Source organism: Habropoda laboriosa, unplaced genomic scaffold (genome assembly GCF_001263275.1).
Source record: "Habropoda laboriosa isolate 0110345459 unplaced genomic scaffold, ASM126327v1 scaffold42, whole genome shotgun sequence".
NCBI classification, from domain to species: domain Eukaryota; kingdom Metazoa; phylum Arthropoda; class Insecta; order Hymenoptera; family Apidae; genus Habropoda; species Habropoda laboriosa.
Window position 1 is genome coordinate 886,786 of NW_017100181.1, and position 27,274 is coordinate 914,059.

Below are 27,274 nucleotides of genomic sequence, written 5' to 3' on the forward strand. Positions count from 1 at the left end.
TGTTACGTTTCTGAATTTCCAAACTTCAGTACACTCGGTTTCTCGACCTTAAAATTTCTAAACGCAAGCTGTAGCTCGGTTGTGGTTGAAGTATCAAACATAAAACTGTATCGTAATCGAAATTACGCGAATAATTCGTTCCAATTTTTGACACTTGTGCGTTGTAAGAGCATCACAAGAGACCTGGCCCCCTGGAAACTAACATTTGGCTTTTTGTTTTGTATATTTTTCTATTTATCTTACGTTATTTACACCCGGAGGAAATTCCAGACTTTTGGGACCTTCGCCCACCCCACGTGACCGTCTCCCACCCTTCCAAGGTGACAGCGCGCGAAGGGTGCACTGGAAAGGTGAAGACGATTGGTGAATGCAATTGTTAATCATTAACCAATCAGCGTGTCCTAATGCAAAACCCTCTCACAGACGTCCGAGACGCGACGTCGGAGAGTCAGTCGTCTTCAGACACGTAGTACAAGGAGAACCGAGGAGCAAACAGCTTATTAAAAGAAACAACGCGGTAGAAGTGGAATATTTTACAAATCCCAATGCTCCTTCGAAACATCATCTACACGGCACACCACGTCAAAATACTACAATGCTCGAACGTTAAGTTGTAACATCCACGAGCATTAACAACTAGTGTACACAGCACGTAGTCTCTTAAGGATACTTAAGTTTAGACCAGGTTTACGATACGGACGTGACTCTGCTATTTTTGAGATTAAGGTTTGAATACGCGTTTAATGTTTTCGTTCGTTAATTATTCCTTATTGTCAGGAGGGCTCCAAACCTCTCATAAAAGCGGAGAATTTGGAGTTTCTTCGTGCATCTCAACAGCAATTGACGTATCATAAACCCACGCAAGCTGAGGCACATGCGAGCAAGCGAGCGGTACCGTTACCCTGGGTTTTTCCCATAAGGTCAAGGGACCCAAATGGACGGACAAAAACCGTATAAAGGGACTGGGGTGATAGACAAAAAGGACATTGTTGTAAGAACACATTAGTGAAATATAGAATCTGAACTCTGGTACGAACGATTACACGAATTTTGAACCTCAGGACATTGGACTCGCACACATTTAACATTCAAGAACTCAGTTACATTGCATTACTGTTACATAACAAACTGTGTTGCAAATAAAGAGTTATTTGCTGTATAATCAGGCTTCGTGAACATTGTGGGAGCCAACATAGTCACGACGCGGAACGATCAGTTTTCCGAAGACTCGACCGAGAGTCCACTCAAGTACAATATCAGACTCGATCAAGAGTCTCTTTCGAATCCGGTCATCAGGATTGATTTCCAATTGACCAACGTCTCGACTGACCGTCACGAACGAGCGTACGCAGGACTTACGACTCTGCTAAATTCTATAAAGAATTGCGGTGCAAGGGACGCATCAGATGTCTTAGAAATGTATATTCACAACGGTGAAATTAACGAAACATCAGCGGTGCGGTTATAACGCAGAAGTACCCGAATATTTCTTCGATCGACATTGCAATTCGTATTCTCCTTCTTCGGTATTGATTTGCAAATAACAAGAGAAGCAATCTGGTGTTCGGTACACTGATCGAATAGCACGTTATTGTGCGTGAAAGCGCGTATTGTGATTGCAGTTTCCTGGATGGTCCATTCATGTGTAGATAATGAAGCTGTAATGGTAATCGATGCAAGCTGCTGTACACAAGTCGAAAGATTTCAACAGTTTAACGGATATCTTTGTTTCGTAACCTGGCTAATTCAGTTTCGACGATTTCGACGTCGATTAGCAAGTGTAAATCATTTATTTTAGGGCAAAAATTCGTACAATATCATATCGGCAAAACAGTCAGATTTCTTCATTTTCCTTGTAACGTGTTGTGTTTCCATTAGAAAATCTTACGTGAACAAAATTTTCGTCTATTTTCTATTATTTTCGCCCGAATCATTTTTCATAGTTCGACCCTTCGCCAGTTTATTCCGCGTGAGACTCGGGCAGAGCGTGAAATATCTAAGTATTTAACTCCAGAGAGACTTTTAGGAAGAAAGTTTGAAAGGGACGAGATATTATTGTATGACGTAGGGTTGTGTATCCCGTGTTTTGAAAATGATCACGCAAGGCATAACTGTTAACAGGATACGTGTAAAATCTGAATTTCTTTTACCGTAATTCGTAATTTTATTAGACTGTCAAAGGGCCAGTCACTGGGTCATTTTAGACCCAGACACTTCTATACTAATACTTAGGTAAAAATGCCTTTTTTACTTTCTAATTTCTGAATAATTACACTTTTGTTATAGTGTAACACATACTAAAATACACTATGTTTCGAAATTTTACATTAAAAAGAGTTTTTCTTAGGAATCATCCGCGCAATTTGTACATTCTACATTTGTTGCTCTCCTTTTCGCATCGATGATAGATCAAATTATTAGAGTCACCTGCAAAAAATTCACGGTTTTACATTGTAACGATTAATTTTGTAATGAAAGCCCAGTTACACTGAACTCTTATTATTTTTTCATGAAGCATTGATTTTTACAAATTGCAAATATACACTCGACAACACTATAGGCAGTATTATCTGTCATGTGAACATTATTTTGTATCTGTACTGCCATTCGCCACTTGACGAAACGTAGATCTTGAGCATTTTAATTTTTAATTCAACAATGCATAGCAAATTGCCTAAAATGTGTCGAAAGTACGCCGAAAGGTATCAAGGCGGTAATTGCAGCGAAAAGTGGCGCTACCAAATACTGACTTTATCGTTAACTTTTTAGCTAGTGCAAAATTGTTAATTACAACTTATTCAGTGTAAAAACCTCGACATTGTGATTTTATTTCTACGCAAGCACGAAAAACGTATTTGTTCGTACTGTGGCTCTAATAATCGATCGCCCACGGTATATTACAAGTTTCCCACCGTTCAATTTTTCTCTTCAGCATTAAATATCAGGCATGAGCTAACGGAATTAACGGTGTCTAGATTTAAAGCCGGATATATCTATGTACATGTATATTGATTGGAGTGACTGCGCGTCCGCGTGCGCCAGCCAATGCAGATCGCGTCACATCGTTTCCCTTCCGGCTCGATCTGTCTTCCGGGGGTCGAACGACCGGCGCTACAGCGAAAACGTGAGACGTCGACGTTTTCGTATCCACAAGCTAACGTTCCCTACCTCTCCTTCCGATCATTTCGTTTCCAGACAGCTTAAGTCCTGCGAGACTGCGAATTGAAAAATCGACGTTGCTCGGAACTGGGGTGGAAATAGTTAGAAATTCTGACGCTCAATTTTTGGATTTATTTGGAACAAATTAATATTTCGGCTGGTTTTCTGTAGAAAATGCCCACGGCACACGAAGCGAAAAATGGAGAAGGTAGAACAGACGATGAAATTCGCAGGGAATAAAATAAAAAAATAAATTCACTGGTTCGTTCTTAATACTTGCAAAAGCGTATCTTAAAACGTTATCAAGTGTGAAATAGTAAAATTGTAAAACCAACGTGTACGTTTGACAGTCGACTAAAATTAACAGATAGGAAGTGTTTCAGGTGAGCATGGAAATGTCATAATTCAATATAATGATGTAATAACTACAGAAACCAAACTTGTTAAACTCTACTTGGTGGTTTAATTATCGTTCCACAGTGTTTCCTTACTTTCTGTCCACTGTCCTAATTTTCCAGTCTGTCTTAACGAGGCTTGCTAACCTTTAGTTACCTAAACTACGTGCACGCTAGCATGAAGCAGAGAAACAACACAGTCGGTCGCAGAATAGTTGATTTGTTTTGACGCATTCAGGGTTGTTTCTCTGATTTGCTGAGTTAGGCATGCAACCATTTGATGCTTAAATCCATTTCGTAATTTTCCTAGGCGGAGGAGAACAGAGAAGGAAGAGAGCGAGCCTCCCGAGGTGGATAAATGAAATTTGTCCAGGGAATGTACTTAAATGATTAGGACCGGCAAGAGTAAATTTTCCAAGAATTATTTGACCAAGCTTCCAGTAAAACGGAGATTTATATGTAATTGACGTTGTTTCGTTTTACGTTAATACGAACTTGTACAGAGCAGGCCATTGTGCCAAATATATTTCACATTAATATCACTTAACTGAAGCTATTCGATAAACATGGGTTGAGCACTGAAAAATATTTCTTTGTGGACTGTCGCGTCGCGCTCTTTTGCGACGTTCAAAAAAGAAACTCGCGGTCGCGACTGTTACCCGCCAAATTAGTTTTAGGTAACTAGTTCAAATTTTGTTTGCTCGATACGTTAGCAAACCTGCGTCACGATGCGATTGACGACTTGTTTCAGGTCGATCGCGACTGGAATACTACGGGTGTCTCCTCGAACGGTTGGAGACTGTGTGTCGTTCGCACGAGGGAATCTTTGCGAATGTGTGGCTCGATCGCCGACTTTTTCTGGAGTCCGCCGTGACTTCTCCGCCAAGTGCAAGAAGGCACGCTGATTGGTTTTTCACGTGTGCACAAATTACCAATCAACGTGCCCCTTGAGTGTCACCCACCCTTCCATTGCGCCCTTAGCGCGCTTTTCCTTGGAAGGAGCGGGTGCGTGGCATCTTCGCTGTCCTTCGGTGACGCGTCGGAAATTCCCGCCAAGTCAACCCTCGGCCGAGAGTGCCGTTATACGAGCGTGTGGATTGACACTTCAGGAACCCTGGTTTATGACACGTCTTCGGTTATTGAGGACGCGGAAAAGTCGAAATTCTAAAGGCATTGTTCTGTAAGAAATCACTTATTTTTTCGCGGAGCTACGAAGCGTCTTTGTTCTCAAAAATAACCTTCTCGTGCGAGCGTGCCATAAACCCGGTGAACGAAGACCCCACGCGTTCCGTACCTGCGCGACAGAACATGGACTGGTATGTATATCTGCCATTTAAAGGGTGAAAATGTAAATAATGCAAATCTTGTTATTTAAATGGCTTGGAAATTAACGAGAATGGAAAATCAAAAATTAGTGTCACAGTTCACGAATTAGGCAAGTCTTTTACCATTTAACATTTTTCTCTATTTTCGTTAGTTTTCAGAATATTTAACTAACTCTTTTTATTTTAACATTTGAGGGTGTTTTCTACTCTTTAACGCGTCCAACTCTTAGCGACCCACCTTTGAGTCGCAAGCTGTACTTCCGCTAGGCGACGCGTGTAATTCAGTTCTTCCCGGTATTCTGCGTACAAAAGTAATAGGCAGCTCTTGCATTACATTGTAAACATAATTTTTAAAACACTCGAATAGTATAGTACGAGCAAACTTTCGAAACGCCAGTAACAGTGAAAGGGTTAATTTGTTCCTTCGAATACTATTAGATGCACAAGATGAAAATGGACGTTAGAACATTGTTTTTAACAGAGGTGTTATTTTCAAAACACCATATTCATTTTCGCTTTCAAAGCGTCGAAAAAATTCCATTTACGTGAAAAGAAAGTATAAATACATATTGCAGACGTATTATTGTACCTGCAGAAAAGACGTCTTCTTTTTCAATTCTTTTTGTAATTGTAGTGACTTGTTCTGATTGTGTGATCTACCTTATACAGGGTGTCCCATAATTATGTAACAAAGTTGCCTGGGCAGATATAAATATGCAATGGTTTACAATTAATTTTCAAGCGCAACGTATCGTTAACGAGAATATAATATTACAACCAAAAATTCGTATTCTTGTGGAGTGTTGTATACAGGGTGTCCCGGTAAATCACGTATCAGTGTTACGTGAGCTCGTATAAATGTGCAATGGTTTACAATTAATTTTCAAGCGCAGCGTATCGTTAACAAGAATATAGTAATACAGCCAAAAATTTGTATTCTTATGGAGTGGTATATACAGGGTGTCCGAATTATTTCCGATCAAACTTTGTCAGTATATTCTACGGGTATGAGTAAGAAAAAGATGTTATATGAACATAGGTTGGTTGAAGCATTATTAAAGAGTTATAACAATAATGGTAACGGATGTGAGGTTATGATACAAAATAGGGATAGATCAGCGATATGTGTACATCTAATCTGTTTATACGAGCGGGTGTTTACTCTCTGAGTTTACTATTCTGCGTGTACTATATCTGTGTTTACTATTTCGTATTTTTATTATAACCTTTTAACAAAGCTTTAAACGAACATTTTTTTTCTTACCTGTACCTACAGAAGGCACTGACAAGGTTTGATCGGAAAAAATTGGGACACCCTGTGTATGAAATACATGTCGATTAGCCTTAATTCATGCCTATCTCTTTAGCAATATCTGACTTTTGCAATCGATGAGCGAAAGATAGTGGCGACATAATAGGCAAATAATGGATCTCTATTATCGAAACAAGTTATATCTGTTGCTTTGGTGAACGCGGGCATCGTTGCACATAAACGAGATGGAAATCAAGATTTCCGTGGAAGTCAATTAAGGAAAATCGATAACGATGAGTAGCGTAAAACGATTATCCAGTGAACCATCAGGAGTTAAAAAAAAACGGTAGTAGTAAAAAATGACTTTGAAAGAACATCGAGGATATTTTTACATGTTGTTTTTTAAGTAGGATAGACGATTTCCGAAGCAGCTTCACGCTAATTGTAATAAATTACGCTTCTCCTTTCGCACCGATTAATTCCTACTCTTGCGCATAATTTATTCATAATTGGAAAAATTTGATAAAAATCATCGGTTAAGTGTGCAGAACAACTGTGTGTAAAGCTTCAATTCTCGCCCATTGTAAATGGCATCTAAAGGTTGATACGCGCCACGCGTTTTGGGTAGAATTAATTTCCAGGCCTGGATAAAGTTGGGACTTTCGAGGGTGTTGTGACACGATTCTTAAGCTTTATTATTGTAATATCGGGGCCTCCGTGCCCAAATAGGAAACCTCGAAGGGAGAATAGAGAGGGAGTAGTTGGCGTAGTGCGCAAAGCCTCGACTTGCTAAGGCGAAGGTCCCGGGTTCGATTCCCGTTGGGTCCCTCAAAATTTTTCCGTCTGTTCCTACGTTATTTTCAGTGTTCCGTGTCTCTCACACGCCAACTTAATCTTCTGTGAGTCTAATTAATGATTGAATGTGAAAATGTACCGTTCTACCGATCTTTTAGGACTTTCGGTGGGCATTGACACGCGTTGGCTCGTTTTGTCTATTATATGTTAAACTGCGAGTTGAGGGTGTGGCATGTGAGGACGAATAGGAGCTGTCATGGGCTGTCCTCCGTGAGTAGGGAGAACACAGCCCACCCTGGATTTCCCCAATTAGTGGGATGGTGGTATGATATCGTGGCGGGAGTGTGAAGCCCAGCGGAAAATCAGTCCAAACGGGACTAAAATGTACATGTGTATGTGTAGTGGCTTTACGACACGTCAATTGCTATTGAAGGAAACGTACGGGCACCAGGAAGGCGTATGGCACGCAGAAGCGTCGAGTTTCCATAAAACACTTTCTGGTCCTCGACATCGCTTCGATAGGAAAAGTAAAACACAAGAGAATTGAAATTAGAAGCCCTTAAAAATAGCAGGCCTGGTCGTCCGTGTCATAAAGTGAAACTCTTAACGGTTGCGTTTGCGACGCAACAGAGGGCTTGTGCCCATTGTTCAATGTCCTGTCCGCGGGAAGGCTGTTGATAAATTTACGACGCCGGTGGTCGGAACAAAGACTCTGGTGGTGGATTTAAAACACCCTGATTGGTGTTCTACATTTTCCTCAACAGTCTTCTCCGGTTCGTTGCGACCTCCTTCCCTTTCGCCCTTAGCAATCTCTCTTGAGGGTGGGATGCACAATGACCGGAGAAAGTGTTCGCGGAATCCTGTGGAATCTCTGTGAGGCCTGAAAAACATCAAATAGACAGTGGTCAAAAGCCGCTTCGCTTGAACGTCGATACAGCAGCAGAATGTTAAGTGAAATTCATTTGCACGTACCTGTAATCTGAGCCAAGTAAGATGAAACCGTGCTTAAACGTGCCGTTATACTAACAATAAGTGTGCACACGTCTTAGACACCGGAATATTTTCAAGCATTCTTTGAAAATTTTAATGAAACTACCCCCGGATGCTTTCTCTCCTTGAAATTCTACGGGAAACTTGATGGGTTCACATTAACATTCTGCGGAAAGTTTCTAACAGAGGGGCAGTTCCACAGAGTTTTCTTATGCAGGAGTCTTCTTGGTAAACTTTCTTAGATGCCATTCTCTCACCGCTTACAGTTCATGTTAGTATACTTGGAGGTTTTATTCGATTTCTTACGGGGATTTCTGAATAGTCCTTTTACAAATTTCTCCCAATGTGATCTAGCTAACGTATCATTCGTGTACGGGGTGCTATCGGGGAGAAACCGGAGACTGGATTTATAAAAGTGTTATTAATCAACCAATCTAAATTTGGTTTCTGTCCCCTCCTATTGGTTCTGCCATACCTCGAATGATTTTTGGAAATCATTTTTCACAACCGTGTCGAGCACCTGTTGCGATTTAACTTGTATTTCTTCCGCAGTCTCGAAACGCCGTCCTTTGAGCTTTGATTTCATTTTTGAAAATAATCACCAGATTTAGCTCCGTGTGACATTTTTCTACTTTCAAAAATGAAATCGAAGCTCAAAGGGTAGCGTTTCAAAACTGTCGAAGTGATACAAGCAGGTGCTTGGGAAAATAATTTGCAAAAATCCAAATTTAGATTGGTTGATTGATAAAACTTTTATCAATCTAGTTCGGTTTCTTTTTGATAGCACCTCGCAAGCTGAAGGTCTCGGCAGAGCCGAGTCACATCTGATGTCATTATAAGGTTTTTGTTTGTCTGTAGATCAGCGAATAAGTTTAAATAAATTATTAAATAAAAGGAAACAAATCCAGACTGTTTATCTTCCATTGGTATGTTCTCAATTAGTTCTAGCTCAGAAACATTTGCAGTAACATCAACCAACAATCCATGACTATGTTTGCAAATTGTCACAAGAATCACTTCTTTGTCATCGCGTGTTGCATCAATGTTCTAGCTTCGAATAAAATTTAGAATACAACTGGCACTGGTTAAGAGAAGTATCCAAACTGAGCTGCCTAGGAAAAAATTTTGTTGCATAGTTTCGATTTGTCTTTGCGCCTATTGTTAGAACTCGTACACTTTTCTTTGTAATTAGCTTTTACACGTCTCTCACACGCCAAATTAATCTTGTACGAGGTGAATGTGTATGTTTGATCAAGAGTGAATACTTGTGACCGTCGCGGTACTTGTCTTCTCTTTTTCTTACGAAGCTAGTCAGACTTGTTACACGTGGATGCCTTAACGTCGCGCTAGATGATTTATATCAGGAATTGAACACAGAGGCGGTGACATGACCGACGAATCGTTGAGACTTTTCACCGTAAGTCGTCCTCCTGCAACCTCGAGCATCCGCCCACCTTGAAGGCTCGCTAAGTGGTGGTATCGGTCAGCAGAAGGTACTAGGCCCAAAGGTGATCGTACTTGGGTCACGAACGACTCGTGTGCCCCGTAATAGGTTTACAACACGTCTATTGCTACCGAGAAGACAGAGGCAAGGCACCAGTGATGCACGTGGTACGCAGAAAAACAAATTTCCAAGGTCCATGAAGCAATGTCTAGACCTTGCCTCGTGACTCTAACCGTTTAACGAAATCGTAAAAATTTTAATGAAATTTCTTAAAAATAGCTCGACCAGGCACCTGTGTCATAAACCCAATCACCTTGACACCTATATTGACGCATACTTTTTTTTATAGAAGTTAAGCAGGTATTTCCATTTGGAAGCACGAATGCTAGGAAGATTTGACGATTTCTGTTTTCTCGAGGGAAAAAAGCAACGTATGTAAGCTTTTTTGTTTTTAGGATACATTTGCTGATCATAGAGGCTCTCCGGTTATCGGAGGTTTTTCATTCTTGTTGATTTCTACTTGAATTCTGTCTTCTATTCAACTCTGAATTCTAATCTTTTTTGTGGCTAGAGCACTACGGTGATTGGCCTTTTCATCTCGAAGGTAGAAAAGAGTCGAGTTGATCGTTAGCTGGTCTAAGGGCAGACCGACTCCCCGGTGAAGCTTGGGAGAGGGAAAAGCAATAAAGTACAGGTAAGCAAGCACCTATTGCGAGTGTTGAAAGCAATGCGAGGAGCCCTGAAATAAACGAGACCCCACAATTGCGGTGCACAAAAGCTGAATGAAATTTCCATGCGATTCTATACACTTTTCCCAACGATGAACTAGATCCATTATTTCAAAGGGTCTGGCAGGATAAGATGGTCAAAAGTGCCCTTGAACCAATTAGATCGTGCGATACACCATTCGATAGCTTACCGAGAGAAAACATTCGACACCAACTTTCAACCCTCTAACTCGACCTAAAGGGCAGTTACAAGGTGATTTATGTTCATCAGTTTTTGGACTATTCCTTTTTTTTTTTAACGACGACGCACCTTACCAAAAAATCTGAAAAAAATTGAGGGCAATAGTTGTGTTAAGATGCTGCTGCTAAATAAATATAAAAGTAGTCTCTTCAATATTTCAGAAGATATCCACATTTTTTATTTTTCACAACTAGGATTTGCAAAAATTGGAAAAAATTCCCTAAGATGTGCCTTCGTATACGCTATGTGCCAGATTTTTTTCAAAGTTTTTGCATACCGCTGAATAGGGAAAATAGTCCACAGAAGTAGGAACATAAACTACCCTGTAACTACCCCTCGGTCGATAGTCTTCGAATGAAAAAATTCTTCGATTGCCGCTTTTACAGTGCCTTCGTTTCGGAATACTTTTTTTGCTAAAAAAATTGTTCAGGTTTTTCAATAAATGGTAATCTGTTGGGGTAAGGTCTAGCGAATAGGGAAGAAGTGGCAGAATTTAATAATTTTTCTTAAAACGTTATCATCCACGGCCCTATCTGTCCTTCCTCTTTGCTCATTTTCCAATGGAAAGTCATCAATCTTGAATTTTTCACTTCAACGTTCAACTGTCTTAACATTTACATAACCTTCTATTAAATTTACATTCTCGCCAGTTTTTGTCGCAATTTTTTCCAAGTTTAAACTCGTATAAAAAAGTCACACGAATATCCCGATTATTCAACACGTTAGATAATAATGTTCGAACAATCGTATTGTGAACTTTTTTTTACTATTCGATACACTTCTTGACTATTTATCATCGGAAAGAATTTAACATATAGCATCGATCCGACAATTTTAGCTGTTGAAAAACCAACATTTCTTTTGTACCAACCTAGTATAATTAAGTGCTTATCGTTCGTATCGTGAAAGGTGATTATTGCTCGATTTTGGGAAGTTTAGGAAGTTCGTTTATTGGAAAGAGCTGCTTTAGCCGTGCGAAGGATCACAGAATAACGTGCAAATTGTATCTTTTGGATGGAACATTCAGGACACTATAAATTTCTATTTCCATGGAAACTCTTGATAAGCAAGCTTCAGAGATTTTCTCGAAATTTCACGTCGAAATCGATATACCGAATCTGGATGGCCTTTCTTCTCCCGATTTACAAATGACCAGAGAATGTTCCAGGACTGCGTGGGGAATGTTTTCTATCAGACATTTCTCGTCTCGGCGTTCTTTTTCTTGTTAAACAGTACATCTGGCGATTCGTTATGGACGTAACACAAGAATGCATTTCTTGCGTAGGATATTGATTCGCCTTAGCTACAGAGAAGTGTTTCAGCGTAAAAATAAGAGAAACAGTGAACAGGAACGTCTACGTCGCCGTCATTACGTATTATTAATTGGATAGCTTGCTATTCAGGAATACTAGTTTCAACGCGTGAAATAACGTTGCATATTCAGTTAACATTATTGTTTGCCATGAATGTCCTCGGTTGCTCGTAAATTCAATGCGCTGTCATGAAAGCTGAAAAACTACATTTAGGAAACTTCAGTAATAATCGGCTGCTCGGTTGAAGTATTAGGTCTTACCCATAAATTCCTGCTAAATTTTATACCAAAATTTAAACCAATATTTGACAGATATTTTTTCATTTTACGAAGAAATGTAATCGCCTTTTCACTTTTTTGGTAGTCTATAAAATTTCTTTGGTTTTTCGTTATATTTTTCACTTTCAGGACGAACTTACGGAACTGCCTAATAGTAAAGTGAAGATATTTCAGCTTCGCTGTATAATTATTCTTGTTAAGCACTCGGGTACTAATTTTTGTACTTCGAACATTGCACTAGGTGCCGTCTGAAGACTGAATGTATTGCGTTGAGAGTCTGACTGAATCTTTAATATTCCTAATGTAACTGATGGTCTGTGTACTAACACTCTGTGGTCTTAAGCTAAGTCGGCCTTCTTATCGAGTCGTCCCTTCTCCAAATCTTCTAAAATTTGAAGAAGGGACGCGAAGGGAGGTTCTTAAAATTACTAAGTGACCAACCCCCTATCACCCTCTTCCATTGCGCCCGGAACGAGTCACGTCCTTGGAGCGGGGGTGACGAAGCTGGTCCTTGCTAGATGGAAATTTGACAACAAGGAGGGAAAACCCGGCCAGGTCAACTCTGACTCTCCGACTCGTTCGGAAGATCAGGTACCGAGAGGCCTCGGTAATTGCATCGGTTTCGAAGACCCTTTGGGGGTGACTTTACGATACCTTGCCTTACTAACTGAACAATAGCCTATTCTTTAATATTTGAGAAATTCTACGTGCATAGAAATTAGTAACGTCGTTACAGAAATTTTTCAGTATGTGCATTTATGTTGAAAGCAATTGACCTTTTAATTATAATATTAATTCTAAATACATATTACTCATTTTTATTATTATATGTCCGTAATTGTGTTTTATTTACAATGTATTGAATTATCGCTGTCAAATGGACTATAAAATAATTTGAATAAAATTATTTCTACATTCTTTGTTCGCCAAATATTTATTACTCTCTGTATACAGGGTGGTCCACGCAATTGTTTCAGGTCATAACTCCGTTTCTAATGCATTTACGAAAAAATGCCAAAGGAGAAAGATAAATGGCTCGAAGTGCACTACATCTGTAGGCCCTTAGATTTTTTTGAAGTGCAACAGTGCATGTGCAATTAACAGTTGCATCATTTCTTTAAGTGGAAATGCATATGTTTTGTAGCACAGATCGATTCCTCTGTTCGTTCTACGTAAAAAATTATTAGGGAACCATGGCAAAAAAGTTATTAGTTCTCGAGATATTTTCAAAAACTGTCTTTATTGAAGAAGATGCTCAAACGCTTCATGACTATGTAGCAAACGTAAACACCGTTTCGACATTGTTGTCATAACAGAAACTGATTTGTACGAGTAAGCATGTCGTCATTCAGTAGCAATTTACGTATCGTAACTGGAGTACGAAAACTAAGAATTTGTTGAATAAATAAAAGAAAATGTATTGAAAATATCTCGAGAACTAATAATTTTTTTGCCATGATACCCTAATAATTCTTTACGTAGAATGAACAGGGGAATCGATCCGTGCAACAAAAAATTGACCTTTCCATTTAAAGAAATGATGCAGTTGTTAATTGCACATGCACTGTTGCACTTCAAAAAAATCTAAGGGCCTACGGATGTAGTGCTCTTCGAGCCATTTATCTTTCTCCTTTGGCATTTTTTCGTAAATGCATTAGTAACGGAGTTATGACCTGAAACAATTGCGTGGACCACCCTGCTAACGATTAATAAGCTTTCTAATGTATAATTTATAGTGCATACTGGCTTATATCATTTATTAAATACTTCCAGTGTCTTCGTTGATGTTGATAACGTGCACCGAAAAACTTTCTGATTAACATTTGGTGTCGTCGTTAACGAATCAGTTAATCAAGGAGTCGGTAGCACATTTTCATTCGGTAAATATCGCGTATTGCAGTTGTGTACCGTCCAGGTCAAGCTTCATTGCTCGGCGCATTGCAATTGTTTCGAGTGCAGTTAATGAGGATTCATTTGGAAGTTTAATTTTGGCCGCAATTGTGTAAACAGAATCTTGTAAGCAAGGATAATACGAAATATCTCGCTACAAGTGTATTATTAGCGATATATATTAGCACACCGTCCCTAATTACAAAGAGCATTAAGTTTCATACGACCTAACCTCAAAATAGGAAATAAACACGGTTGATAATGTGATACGTTTGAAAAAAAAAAAAAAGGCATTGTATATCGCAAAAGTTTCGAATATCTACACCACCCTAAAAATCAATGCGAGACGACAGTTATTGATTGACCCTTTTAGTGATTATAAAGTTAAAGGGGGATTGATATTCCAGCACTACTGTCGCTCTGTTTGAATTCAGTGCCAACTGCTCCATTGTGATCGTATTACAAAAATTCTGCACCGTTGTTGCGTTATAAACGTTCAGCTTCCCTGTAATCCTTTCCATATTTCAAATAAGTTGCGACGTTATTGTAACATTTAGAATGTCATTGCAAATATTGAGATATTTTAGGATCGTGCGATATTTGTAACTTACGAGTTACAAGTGTCTTGCTTTTGAGATGAACTTCGAAATCTAGAATTGAATCTTGAATTAAATAAAATATGCTTCAACTCTGACTTAATGAACGAAAGAACGCATGTAACTATGATCGGAAATATCGACATTTTTAAATCCATTGTCTGCATTTTACGTTCGTTTATATATTTAGGATGGTAGATATCAATATTTTATCTTTATGTTCTTAGTTATCCAACGATACATTGATTTCAAGGTACTGAAAGTATAAGTGCAATATGAGAGAGGATTGAAATATTAAAAAAATTACTGTAAATCAATGAGAACTCGTCTCTCGTACCTGTATCTTATTCAAATGCCTAATGTTTGTACGTACATACATCTCATCAAAGTGATATACAGCGTGTCCATAACAGAATGTACTTAGTTCCTTTTCTTTCCGCTAGGCGGCGACCAGTGTGTGGAGAGACACATGTATACAGGGTGATCAAACTTTGTCAATATGTTTTATGGGTGTAAGCGAAAAAAGAATGTTAGAAACATAGGTCGTTTGAAACTTCGTTAAAAAGTTATAACAGAAATACGAAATACGAAGGGAATGATAACGAACTTGCGGTTACTATGATATAAGACAAAAATCTATTTTTATTTTGTATCATAACCTCACATTCGTTACCACTTCCTTCATATTTCGTATTATTGTTATAACTTTTTTCTTACTTATACCCATAGAAAATACTGACAAAGTTTGATCGAGAAAAACTGGAACACCCTGTGTATACAACTTCTAACCTGAGTTTAACCCAGTCTCGGTCAGCAGGCCTTCAGGCGGGCAAGGGCGCCCGCCGATGCCCGTGGGCAGAGCTAAAGGTCGCCGGCTAGTGATGTCACGTACATTAAAGCGAAGTAGGGGAAAACCGCTCGAGTTACATATCTTCGAAACATAATTCTCCTTTTTAAGACGGGCGATGATTACTACATACAATGCACCGTTACCTGAGGAGGCGTGGTTTACCCGTACGGGCAATGATTGAACGACACTGCTCTACTGTTCCTTCAAAATAAGAATAACCTCGCTCTCGGACCGCATAGACAGAGAGCGTAGCAGAGGGTAGAACGGGGAAAAACGTAGGCGGTTAAGTGGGGGTTTGGAACGTTCTAGCCCTGCCTTAGGCACGTCCCATGCGCGAAACGAGGTTACTCTTATTTTGAACGAAGAGTAGGCTCTCTTTTAAATGCTCTGTATATTGCATCGTAGATCAGAATATTTGTGTAAACTGAGAATAATTTTAGAAGTTCGGATTGAAAGAATGAGAGTCTCGTGGAATCGTGAAATGTGAACAGAAAATTGTTTCTAATCTTGCTTGTAAGATGTACCGCAGAAATTACTGTTGAGTTTTGTCATTGTTGAAATAAATGGTCTAACCGTTGCCTTACTAACAAGTCGACTAGGACGAAACGCATCTTTCTTTCCCTTCCTACTTTTGCTTACCCTCTCTCTCTATTTATTTCCTTCCTCCATAACCATCCTCCATAAACCCATCATCCCCGTACTAATTATTGATAGTTTGTAAACCTCCAGCACCGATTCGACGAAATTATTTTCACCAGCTTAACTGTGCACTAATACCAATTAGAAAATACCATCCGTGACATAAATTTTTCGCACAGATTACTCCACATGATTCAATTAACATTTTTCACGTGGCTTCTGTTGCGTTAATCGTAGCAGAAATGGTAATTGTCACGTCGTACTTTGTAAGTGTCGAGCAAACTGACATCGACGGAATGCGATGAAATGCTTACCCAACGGGATAAGGTAAAAGAGCAAAGGGTAATGTCGTTCAAGAAGCGCATTGGTAATTGTCACGTCGTACTTCGTAAGTGTCGAGCAAACTGACATCGAATGCGATGAAATGCTTACCCAACGGGATAAGGTAAAAGAGCAAAGGGTAATGTCGTTCAAGAATGATGGTGATGGGAACGAGGATGGCAGTCGGAACGATAGGAAACAAAGGGATTTCCTAACGGCATTCACTTTCATCTCTCACTCTCCCCCCCAATTCGTCGATTTTCTCTTCTTCAACCGCTCTGCGCAAACTGTGTCGCCTCTCCTCTGCTGTCCTTACATGTATATCGCGATAATACAAACGATACGGGCCGTATTATAAGCGCGGTAATGCAACACAGATGTCAATGGAATTGCCGATACGCAACGCGCGTAATCGTGACACTCGCTTATTGTCCCCGGCTTTGATTCTTTCCTGCAAATGATCGACAAGTATCAGACTTAAAGTCGGACAATACTTCTTTGTTGCCTCGTAGCGTTCAGAACGAGGCACGCATGTTTGTCGAGCATTCAGCCGTGAAAAAGGGAATAGTTACTTTCCTATCTCTTTTTCTACGTTCTTGTTGGCTTTGCCATTGAAAAACGGCGGAGAATACGTTTCTTCTTTTCTGATATGTTGCCACGCGAAGTATATTTCACGCGTTACGATTGTACCTTCGTCTCTTTTCTGTTTTCACAATTCATCTGTTAGGGTCAGAAAATGTGAAATAGTATTGCAGACCACGTTCTTGAAAAGTTTGTTCATAGATTTAACGAAGGTACAGTTTGTTTTTATAGTTTGGTCTTTGATCTGACGTTATTTTAAGATGAAAAAGTATGGACTCTGATCATTTTCCCTAGGCAAAAGTATCTAGTTGGACTTTGATCGTTATAGCGGAGGAAATTCACAAAGTTTGTTCAAATATTGAAAATTCTACTTTTTTCTGACTATAATCGTTTTTCCCCTGTACTCTTCACTTAGTGTCTTGGCCAAATTCACGTGTGACATTGTAAAAATGACCAATGAAAAAAATTCCTGTATACTTGTAGAGCGTGAGCAATTAATCAAATGGCGGTACTTTCTGCGTTCTACCACCAGAGGGACGGGCTGATATTAACTTTTCTCGCTAGTCCTCGCCAAAGCTCCTGTGGACCGAGCATTTTTTGAATTCAACTACGCGATTATGATTTTTTTCTTATGTATGTGCAACTTATACAGAATTTAACGGAATTATTTACTTCAGATTAATAATGCAATCGTAATTGCCTTTTGACAAATTCATTTTTCATTTGAAACTTTCAGTTGAGGTTTTGTAAAATCTTGTTTCCTTTGTAAAGAGATAAATTAATAGAAAACTGCTTTGCAGATTGAATATTTTACTCGTTGTTTTTTTTTTTCTCAAGAACGTCTATTTCTTAAAGAACATGTGAAATCCTGTATTTTTAATGTACAATATTTCTGAGCTAGTAATTTTATAAAAACTTCTATGAATTTCTATTTACCACCTGTTCGTGATGTTTTAACCCCTTAACGCACAGTTTTTTTGAAAAAAACTGGCCAAAAAAAATCAATTTTTTTAATGTAAAAAAAACAAACTTTAGAACATTGTTTTGGCAAAAAAATAAAAAAAAGGTTTCCATTTGTTATCACTCCTGATTCAACTTTTCTTTTAGTGGACAATTTCGATATACTGCGCTTTTGTTCCATGGAAAAAGGCTATATTTTATTTTCGAATAAATAAGTATTATAGCTTACAATCCTATGTAAATGATAAATATCAATAACACGATTCTTTTTCTTAGCTTTCACATTGTTATTTTCAATTCTCGAATATATTCGAGTGTGAAAAATTATAGCAGCATCAAATACAACGCCGCTCGAATTATCTCGAGTGTGCACAGTTTGGCCTGTTTAGCGCGCTCGAATTAACTCGAGCGTGCAAGTTAAGGGGTTAATCCTATGTCGATCATCGTTGCAATTATAAACTACTCCGAAGAAATCGCGAATACCGCACAATACCGAAGTGATGCATTATTATACGCGGACATTGCGTTCCTAGCGCGTTTCAGAAATAGTACGTACCGATGCGAGCACTATATGTCCTTCAACGATGATATATCGTTCTACGTCGGCAGATGAGCTGTATTGTGCAATTATCACCAGTGGAGTATATTTTTTTGAACCACAAAGAAAATATCTGTCGTAGACGAGTGATGGGTGTTTGCACAATCAATTGCACATCTTTCTCGCCTGCCTTAAATGGTATTTATTAGGTATTACGGAAAATTTTACGGATTTCGAAACTTATAAATGATACGGCTGATTTCTTTCATAATTGAAGGGTCCAGGGGAAAGATGATCGTAGTCCGTTCCAAATAAAAATTGAGATTTTAGCATCATGTGTTAGCTTAGGGAAAGTTAAGGAACAAAGAGCAGTCGGTGTAACTCGAAGGGTAAATAAATAAATTTTTCTTGGCACCGATAGTAAATGTTGTTTCTAAACGAAGTAACGTAAATATTATTCATTTACTACTTTTATGCAACGCTAAATAAATCGTGACACGAGGTGTGTACGAAGACACTTTTTTCACCGAGTGTATGTTGCTGTGCCTGACTGTTATATTCTAACACCGGTTTATGGTAGTACCCGAATTAGAAAACAAGTCACGAGTTGCCCCGGCTTCCTCCCTTCGGACATGGAGCACGCAACTCTTTCTACCGACGAAGCAACTCGTTCGAAGACTGCCTCCTTTCTCGAAACTCTTCATTCAGACCGCGTATCGACCGCTCGTTACGACATTATTTTACGTCTCCGCCACTCTGCGCGTGCTTGCGCTTTTGATAACGTTCTCTCTCTCTCTCTTTCTCCATCCCTCTTTACCGTTCTTTTGTCCGTTCGCTCGTTCGCCTACTTTCTCTCTTCCTCTATCTTACAGTTGCTATCTTATTTCGTTTTATCATTCTTCTGCCCTCCTTCGAGTATATCCCGTGAAAATTCTTGACGCTTACGTAGCACGTTTAATTGAACCGTAGAGCTAACTTTCTTTCTAAATTCAAATTTTTTTATTGAACGATTTAATATAATTAATAGTTTCGACTAATACTGTTGTAACTGTAATATTCGAAGAGGAATACACAAGTCTGCATGTAAGATAGGGTATTAGGGACTAGGGACCTCTTTGACAGTCTAATATAATTATTGTAGTATCGGGGGGCCTCCATACCCAAAAATAGGAAACCGATACGGGAGAATAGCGAGGGAGTGGTTGGCGTAGCGCGCAAAGCCTCGGCTTGGTAAGCCAAAGGTCCCGAGTTCGATTCCTGTTGGGTCCCTCGATATTTTTCCCTAGGTTCCTACAAATGGGGGCTATTCCGGGATGGAAGGTATCTACGGCTACACGAAACCAGGCGCTGTGAGATGAAAACATTGTGAGAGGGTTTGCACGTCTCCCAAAAAGAGTTGAGAAACCGAGTTTCGGCTGAGAGAGAGTGCCACTGTGTGCGGGAGTGTACCCTACCCCAAAGTGTTGAGTTTGAGTTGTGGTTGCACTGAGGACAATTCGAGGGCGAATGTCAGTTCAGGATGGCCGAGTGTAGTATCGGGGCCTCGATAGCCAAATATAGGAAACCGGCACGGGAGAATACAGAGGAGGGAGTGGTTGGCGTAGCTTGCTAAGCCGAAGGTCCCGGGTTCGATTCCCGTTGGGTCCCTCGATATTTTTCCCTAGATTCCTACAAATGGGGGCTATTCCGGGAATGGAGGTATCTACGGCTACACGAAGCCAGGCACCTGTGAGATGAATACATGTGAGAGGGTGCACGTCTCCCAAAAGAGTTGAGAAACAGAGTTTCGGCTGAGAAGAGTGGCCACTGTGTGGAGGGAGTGTACCCGAAAGTGTTGAGTTTTGTCGAGGTGTTGAAGTCTTAGGACATTCGAGGGCGAATGTCAATTCAGAATGGCCGAGTGTAGTATCGGGGCCTCCATACCCAAATAGGAAACCTCGAAGGGAGAATAGAGAGGGAGTGGTTGGCGTAGTGCGCAAAGCCTCGGCTTTCTAAGCCGAAGGGCCCGGGTTCGATTCCCGTTGGGTCCCTCAATATTTTTCCCTAGGTTCCTACATTATGAATTAGAGTCAGTAAAAATTCATATTTGAAACGTATCTTTTTAATAATTACGTGGTGTGTGTGATTCCTTTTGAAGCAGAGTGTACATAACCCCAGGTCACAGTTCTGAAAATAATATCTCGCCCCTTTCGAACTTTCTTCCTAAAAGTCTCTCTCGAGTTGAACTGTTCGTTACTTAACGCACTGCCCGAGTCTCACGAGGAATAAACTGTCGAAGGGTTAAGTCCTTAGAGTCGTGAGACACGAGAATGTTGAAAAGTAGTATCAGTCATCGAAATACGCTTGATCGTGATCTACGATTTTTCGTCATCGTTCTGTGCAAATAATTCTATTCCACTGCGATTCTTCTGTGCCGTTCGTAAATATTAGGACACCCATTATGTAGAAAGTAAGATTGAAATTACATTTCTTCGACAAAGTTAGTGTCGTGTATTAGTAAAAATATACATATACGTTCGTTATACTTGAAAATTCTTGAATGAATCTTTTTTTTTTTTTGGATCTTAATAATTTTGTAATGACTTTCGTATGTCAAATGATTTTATATTAAACTTGTAATTGTAATGAGGCTTGCTTTACAGTCAGTAAGTAGAGTTCAGTAGAATTTTAGTGAAATTAGATAGTAAAATAAATTAGGTTAATGAAATATAGGATTTTAGTAAAATTTAGTAGATTTCAGTAAATTTTAATAGAATTCAGTAGATCGTAGTAGATTTCCGTAGGTTTCAAAATTGTACAAGTATATTAGCTATGAATATTAGTAGAATACAGTAGATATGAATAGAATTCAACAGATTTTAGTGCGATTTTCAGTAGAATTCAGTAGATTTTGGTAGATTTCAGCAGAGTTCAGTAGATTTCAATAGATGTCAACAAGTTTGAGTAGAATTCAATAGACTTCAGTATGCTTCACATTCACTGCAAGTGTCCTAATACTTACGAACGGGAGTGTATACAGGGTGAGACACACATTTGGGACGGGTTATATCTTTTATTTGGCAGAAGAAAATTGTAAAAGAGAAACTTGAATGGTATAAGATCTGTCTTCTTACCCCTAATCACTTAGGTCTTTAGACGATTAACACAAACGTCTGGGGTAAATGAAAATGTACGATTTATTTCATCGCTGTAAAATATTGCTCAATCTCGAACCATTCTACACAATATTAAAATTGAAAAATATATAAAATATGATGTCCATCCACTAAAAGGATCGAATATTTAAAAAAATGCAATTTAGAAAGTTACATGTACTCAAAATGTTGGATTATTTCTAACAACACCCTACGGAAATAGTCAAGTGAGGACAAAATTTCCCCGCGTTATTTTAAACAAAGGCACTAAGACTTCCACCAGATGTATCTGGTGTCCGTCTTACACACTGCACACTGCAAATCTGACAACATCCCGAAACACCAATCACCACACACTTCCACCACCTACGACAGCATCACCAATCGCAACACGCACCTAGTAAATAAAATAGCGACCACAGACACACCAAAGGAACTCGCCAAAAAACACACGCCTACGACACATCAAAAAGTACTCCGCGAATACGTCAAGAATGGAGAATAGTGCAATTGTTAATAGTTAGAGAAATATATTACAGTTAAACCTAACATCAACATTCACCAATTCATCCTCAACCTAAAAAGCAGCCCTCGCACCGTTAATTTGTCGCGAGCGCAGCTCGAAACATTCGCGTCCGGTCGAACAAGCATCGCGACACGATTTTGAGTGTACAATTAGTTACAATAGAACTGAAACTATCGTGCTGTATTTCATTTTCATTGCCACAGACAAACGCAAAAATGACAGCACGTAAATAACGGAAATATTCCAGGTGGACGAAGCTTTCGCCCCACTTTGTATATCCCGTGAACGCAAGCGTGTCCCCTTGTCGGAGAAAAGTAAGAAAGTTAATATATCTCCTTTGTTGGCATGTCTCACGCGCTCCCTCCGGTTGGAATATCGGGTTGATGCTGAAGTGTTTGCACGATGTGCCAATTAGTGTCGATGAATAGAAGAGGTGTAGCTGCTTCGATTAATAGAGTTCATTTATCCATCGTTAGATACTTCGTCAGAGATAAAGTTACAGGTTGTCACTGTTGCTGCTGCGTTCAGTTCTTTGGGCTGTATGAAACTTCGTTTAAACTTAGTTTTAGTGTCCCTTTGGATTCGTTGTTCTTATGTTACTGTTCAATTCTGACACGTCGTCTAGAATCGATGGATGATGTAGCGATTGTGTGATCGCCTGAACTTTTTGCTTCTACTTCTCAATTTGTTCTCCCGGTCTCGTTGACTCTTTGCCCTGTTCACTTCCAAATGTTGCATTTGGGTCCCTTGACGGGAGTGAGTTTTGGGTGCGAGGCCAAGACTCCCAATCAAGTTAGGGCCTTGGTCAACGACCAACTCCAGCCACTCACCCTCAAGGAGGGGATGTTTTACGTGAAGTACGCGTCACCTGGGTTTATGGGAAAAACCCAGGGTAACGGTACCGCTCGCTCGCGAGAACGTGCTATTGAGATGAAGGAACTCCAAATTCTCCGCTTTTACGAGAGGTTTGGAGCCCTCCTGATAATAAGGAAAGCTTTAAACGCGTATTCGAACCTTAATCTCAAAAGTAGCAGAGAGTCGCGTCCGTATCGTAAACCTGGTTTAACTTATCCTTAACAATTACCCTTCTATCATATTTATCCTGTAACTTTGGAAACAGGCGGTAACGCGACCAGCAAATCAGAGTAATTTCATCCCTTGAATAGAGTTCTCCGGGTTCAGCAAACGTAACAGCCGCCTTGTCGGTGGAGTCAGACTCAAAGGACGGCTGGTCCTAACTGGGATTGCCTATACACTGTCGTTCGTTAATATTAGGACACCCGTTACGTAGAAAGCATTATGATTTAACCCTTTGCACTCGTGGGACGACTCGGAAGCTCCCTGGAATCGATGAAATAAAATAAAACGACGAGAAAATGTAACACTTTTCGTTTGGAAAATTCGAGATAATTGTTGAATAAATCAAAATGAAAATATTACAGTATTTTTAACCCTTGGCACCCGAGAAGCGAAATTACCATTACGTTTACCATTTGGTGAATAATTAATGGAGGTACTGTTGATATTTTCCAGGACAGCAGGTCTATGGACCTCCATAAATTGTTCACTATATATTATATACAAGATGAAATGATCACTGCTGTTAATACTAACGATAACTACACTTTTAACATCAATTTAGCAGTAGTAATAGAAAACAAAATAATTGATAATCACAGAAGAATGCGTTGTTAATTGTTACAGATTGCAAAATGGGTTGCTTTGGGAGCAAAGACAAGTTGAGCAAAGAAGATATGGATTTTCTTAAATCACACACAAGATACGACGAAGCAACTATAAAAGAATGGTATAAAGGGTTTAAAGTAAGTTGACATTTATATCATCGCAAATATATACGTTTGTTCCTTTTAAATAACATTACCTGGTATGTGTATCTTTAAAGCATGCTTTAGATTCGCGATGGAATAGTGGATTACGTAGCTGGTTTACTATTAAAGTTTAACTAATCTCTTTCCGTAGTTTATATATTTGCCATGAAAGTGTCTGTCGTTAACTTCAATGAACAAAAACAAGAAAATACATAAATATCGGTCAAAAAAAAAAAAAAAAAAAAAAAAAAAATGCAAAAAAAAAAAAAAAAAAGAAAAAGAATTAAAGATACACAATTGGAACGAATAAGATGGCGATAACAAGAAGCAGATGTTGCAATATTATTACGTATACGTAACTCTGTCCACCTCAGATATCTTCGTTATTCCAAGTAATAAGCGAAAGTATTACTTACAAAAGTTGCAATATCTGCCTCAGCGAAAGGGTTAAATGGAGTGGCCAATTTTTTATGACACAGCGGCCTAGATGCAACGTAAAGGGTTTTCCAATAGGAGCTTCAGAATGTTTTTCTTTTTTTCCAGTAAAGTGTACTTTAATATGAAAAATGTCGGTTTCTTTATTTCAATATAAACTTGGACTTATTATACGGGTCGTTTAATGCGAAAGGGGTGTAAGTAAGAAAAGCTGATTTCTGGATAATGAGGGATAAAGTAAAAGTTCTGCAAACTTCAGTAATATGAAAGAATGTTACATCTCTTCTATGTAAGACATTGTATAGTTTTGCCTTAAGCTAATAATGCCATTTTGCCCCGAAAATCAAGGTATATGTATAATCATTTTATTCGATATCCTTCTGACTTGCATTTTCGTGCAAACCAGGATGGTAATTATTATTAGATGTGATAAAGAAGGGATCTGTTTGCTGAGGTAGACATTATGCTTTTACTGCTTTATTAATTACCAAACAAATCGTTTAAAAAAATGAATAAAATGTGTTTTACATGGAAACAAATTTTTATTTCCGATGGATTCAAATCGGAAAATAATAATGAGCTTGACGTAGAACCTTCATGGATAGCGATAACGTTAAGCTCTTATTCATCGTTCACCTCTTCTTCGAAATCCAGAAATCCACTTTGATCCATCTCACACCAAAGATTGACTTGCACCATTCCTGCATATAACGTCCATGTCATTCGAGTGGTTCTTATTTATTTTAACCCCTTAATCTATAACAACGTGTCAGACTCGTTTCAGAGATTTTGGTCAGGTTGCGACAAAAATAGTTATATTATTAAGAAAAATGAATTGTAACCCTATCTTTCGCTTTAATTTGCAACACTGAGGATTACTAAATGTAACTAACCTGTAAAAAATTAGCTCTTGTTACCTGATGCAGTACTAAAAAAGAAAATGGCTGACGCTTAGATGCGTAGTCAGAAAAGAAATCATAGGTTAAGGGGTTAACATCCACCGAGAAACTAACGAAGATATACTTACACCATTTCTGCACAAAACAGAATGAAGATTGAGCTTTCGAGATGTGGTGTCAAATCAAATAGGCAAAAAATTGAGTTACTCCACTTTTGCATTAAACGGTTCATGTATGTCGCCTACCGTATAGAGCTCAGGAGTTTGCCCATGGAAGGAATGCGGGTCTGGTTGGGTCATATCTCCATAATCCCGCTTTTTCTAACACAATCGTAGAAATAGGGCACACGTATTGTGATTATTGATCAAACGCGATAACATCGACGAATCGAATCGTTTAAAATTGCATTACGTGAGATTTAGGCGATGCGAGCAAAGTGCCCTTCTTGCCCCTGTGCCGCCCCGAGGGCAAACTTTTGAGCACCGCACAGTACCTCGCGTCGGTTTGCGGTGAGTTGCAAACTTGGATCGCGGTGAGATAATTTGTACGTTTCTTAACGAGATCTGAAGAGAGCCCGGAATACTATATTTGGAACGTTGATGGATAAGACTTGGCTTATCGCGTAGAGTGAGTGCTGAGGCTGATTGAAGACCTGGTTGTTCGAAATTATTTCCATGCATTTTCTTCTGAGAACCTTCTAGGACAGGCATGGGCAACCTTTCCTGGCTCTAGGCCCAAATCATCATTCTCTCTCCGAGACAAGGACCAAATTAAATGGGTTTTCGCGCGTGTTTTTATGTATCTATATATGTAGTATCGGGGCCTCCATACCCAAATATGAAACCGACAAGGGAGAATAGAGAGGGAGTGGTTGGCGTAGCGCGCAAAGCCTCGGCTTGCTAAGCCGAAGGTCTCGGGTTCGATTCCCGTTGGCTCCCACAATATTTTTTCGTCGGTTCCTTCATATATTAATGTCTCCAATGTAATGATGTACGTGATTATGTGTTTCATACAACTTTGGCTAAATATTAAATAAAAAGGGCTAGTATATTAAATAAAATTATAAAATGAAACACGATACTGATCGGTACATAGAGGGCCAAATTTAAAGACTTCGCGGAGACGGATCGCGGGCCAAACTAAAAGAAGTCGCGGGCCATTTCCGGCCCGCGAGCCGCGAGTTGCCCCTATGTGTCCTAGGACTCGTTCACTTATGTCCTGTTGCTTTACAACCATAGATACAACTCCGTGACTAAAATTGTAATAAGTTATGAATGACAATTGTCGAAAACATTTGACGTTTGAAAAACAACCTAAGGGTACTATTGGAAAACCGGTATCTTTACTTTCTGGACAGGCCTCGTATGTTAGAAGGTCTGTTGTTTACTGATTTGTCAGATACAAATCTGATTCTTGAAGGATACTTTTTCCTCTTCGTCGAATCAATCTCCCGACGGTTTATTTAAGTTTGTTCAGTGAAAAAAGTATGTGTAGCTCGTATTAACTTAAAGTGAATTAATTTCCATTGTATCTTCAGAAGAACACGTAGCCCCAATTAACTGGAGTTTAAATAGAGTTGAACAATTCAGACGAGAATTACTGCCTCTACGAAAAAGTTGGTCGCTCGAAGTTTCCCAGATAATCTAAACGGCTCAAGCGAAACCCACAGTGTACAAAATAATTAAACTAAGCAAAGCGTCGTTAACCGTCAATTCGCCCCGTGTTTCGCGCAAACCTCCAGTTGTTCCGACAAATGAGTTTCCCGATTTTAAATTGAAACAAACCAGAGTTCTGCTCGCTTCGCGAAATTAGTAACAGAAATCTGTATACGTCTAATAAATCATTCACCTGATATCCTGAATAAATTTCAGAGGCTTCTTACCCTTTTCTTTTAGAAACTGCGAGAGCAGTTAGTTTGAATTTATGCATATTTTTTTAAATATATCGAGTATTCTCAATACAACTGAAACAAAAATTCAAATAGGACTTTTGGAAGTATGATGTGAATTCCGAATTTTGCAAAGTATAGTAAATTATCAGAATGGCATTTGTTTGAAGATTTTTCTTTCATTGGTAAAAATTTCACGCGTGAAATTATTCATTTCAAGACTCCATGGGGTTCTGAAAATTCTGTGACAATGTGAATACCTTTGCT

The 27,274-nt window shown here is 39.1% G+C and overlaps 2 protein-coding genes across 3 annotated transcripts in view; both read left to right on the top strand.

The window, feature by feature from the left end:
* Positions 1 to 27,274, top strand: part of LOC108579107 (neurocalcin homolog) — a 231,638-nt gene that overhangs the window by 159,754 nt on the left and 44,610 nt on the right. The window lies entirely within an intron of this gene.
* LOC108579108 (neuronal calcium sensor 2) overlaps positions 1 to 27,274 on the top strand; it is a 208,082-nt gene that overhangs the window by 159,173 nt on the left and 21,635 nt on the right. For both annotated transcript variants that reach the window (XM_017942552.1, XM_017942553.1), the window contains one exon: positions 23,661 to 23,779. In XM_017942552.1, coding sequence (XP_017798041.1) covers positions 23,669 to 23,779 — 111 coding nt within the window. In that variant the 5' untranslated portion in view covers positions 23,661 to 23,668. The remainder of the gene's footprint in view (positions 1 to 23,660; positions 23,780 to 27,274) is intronic.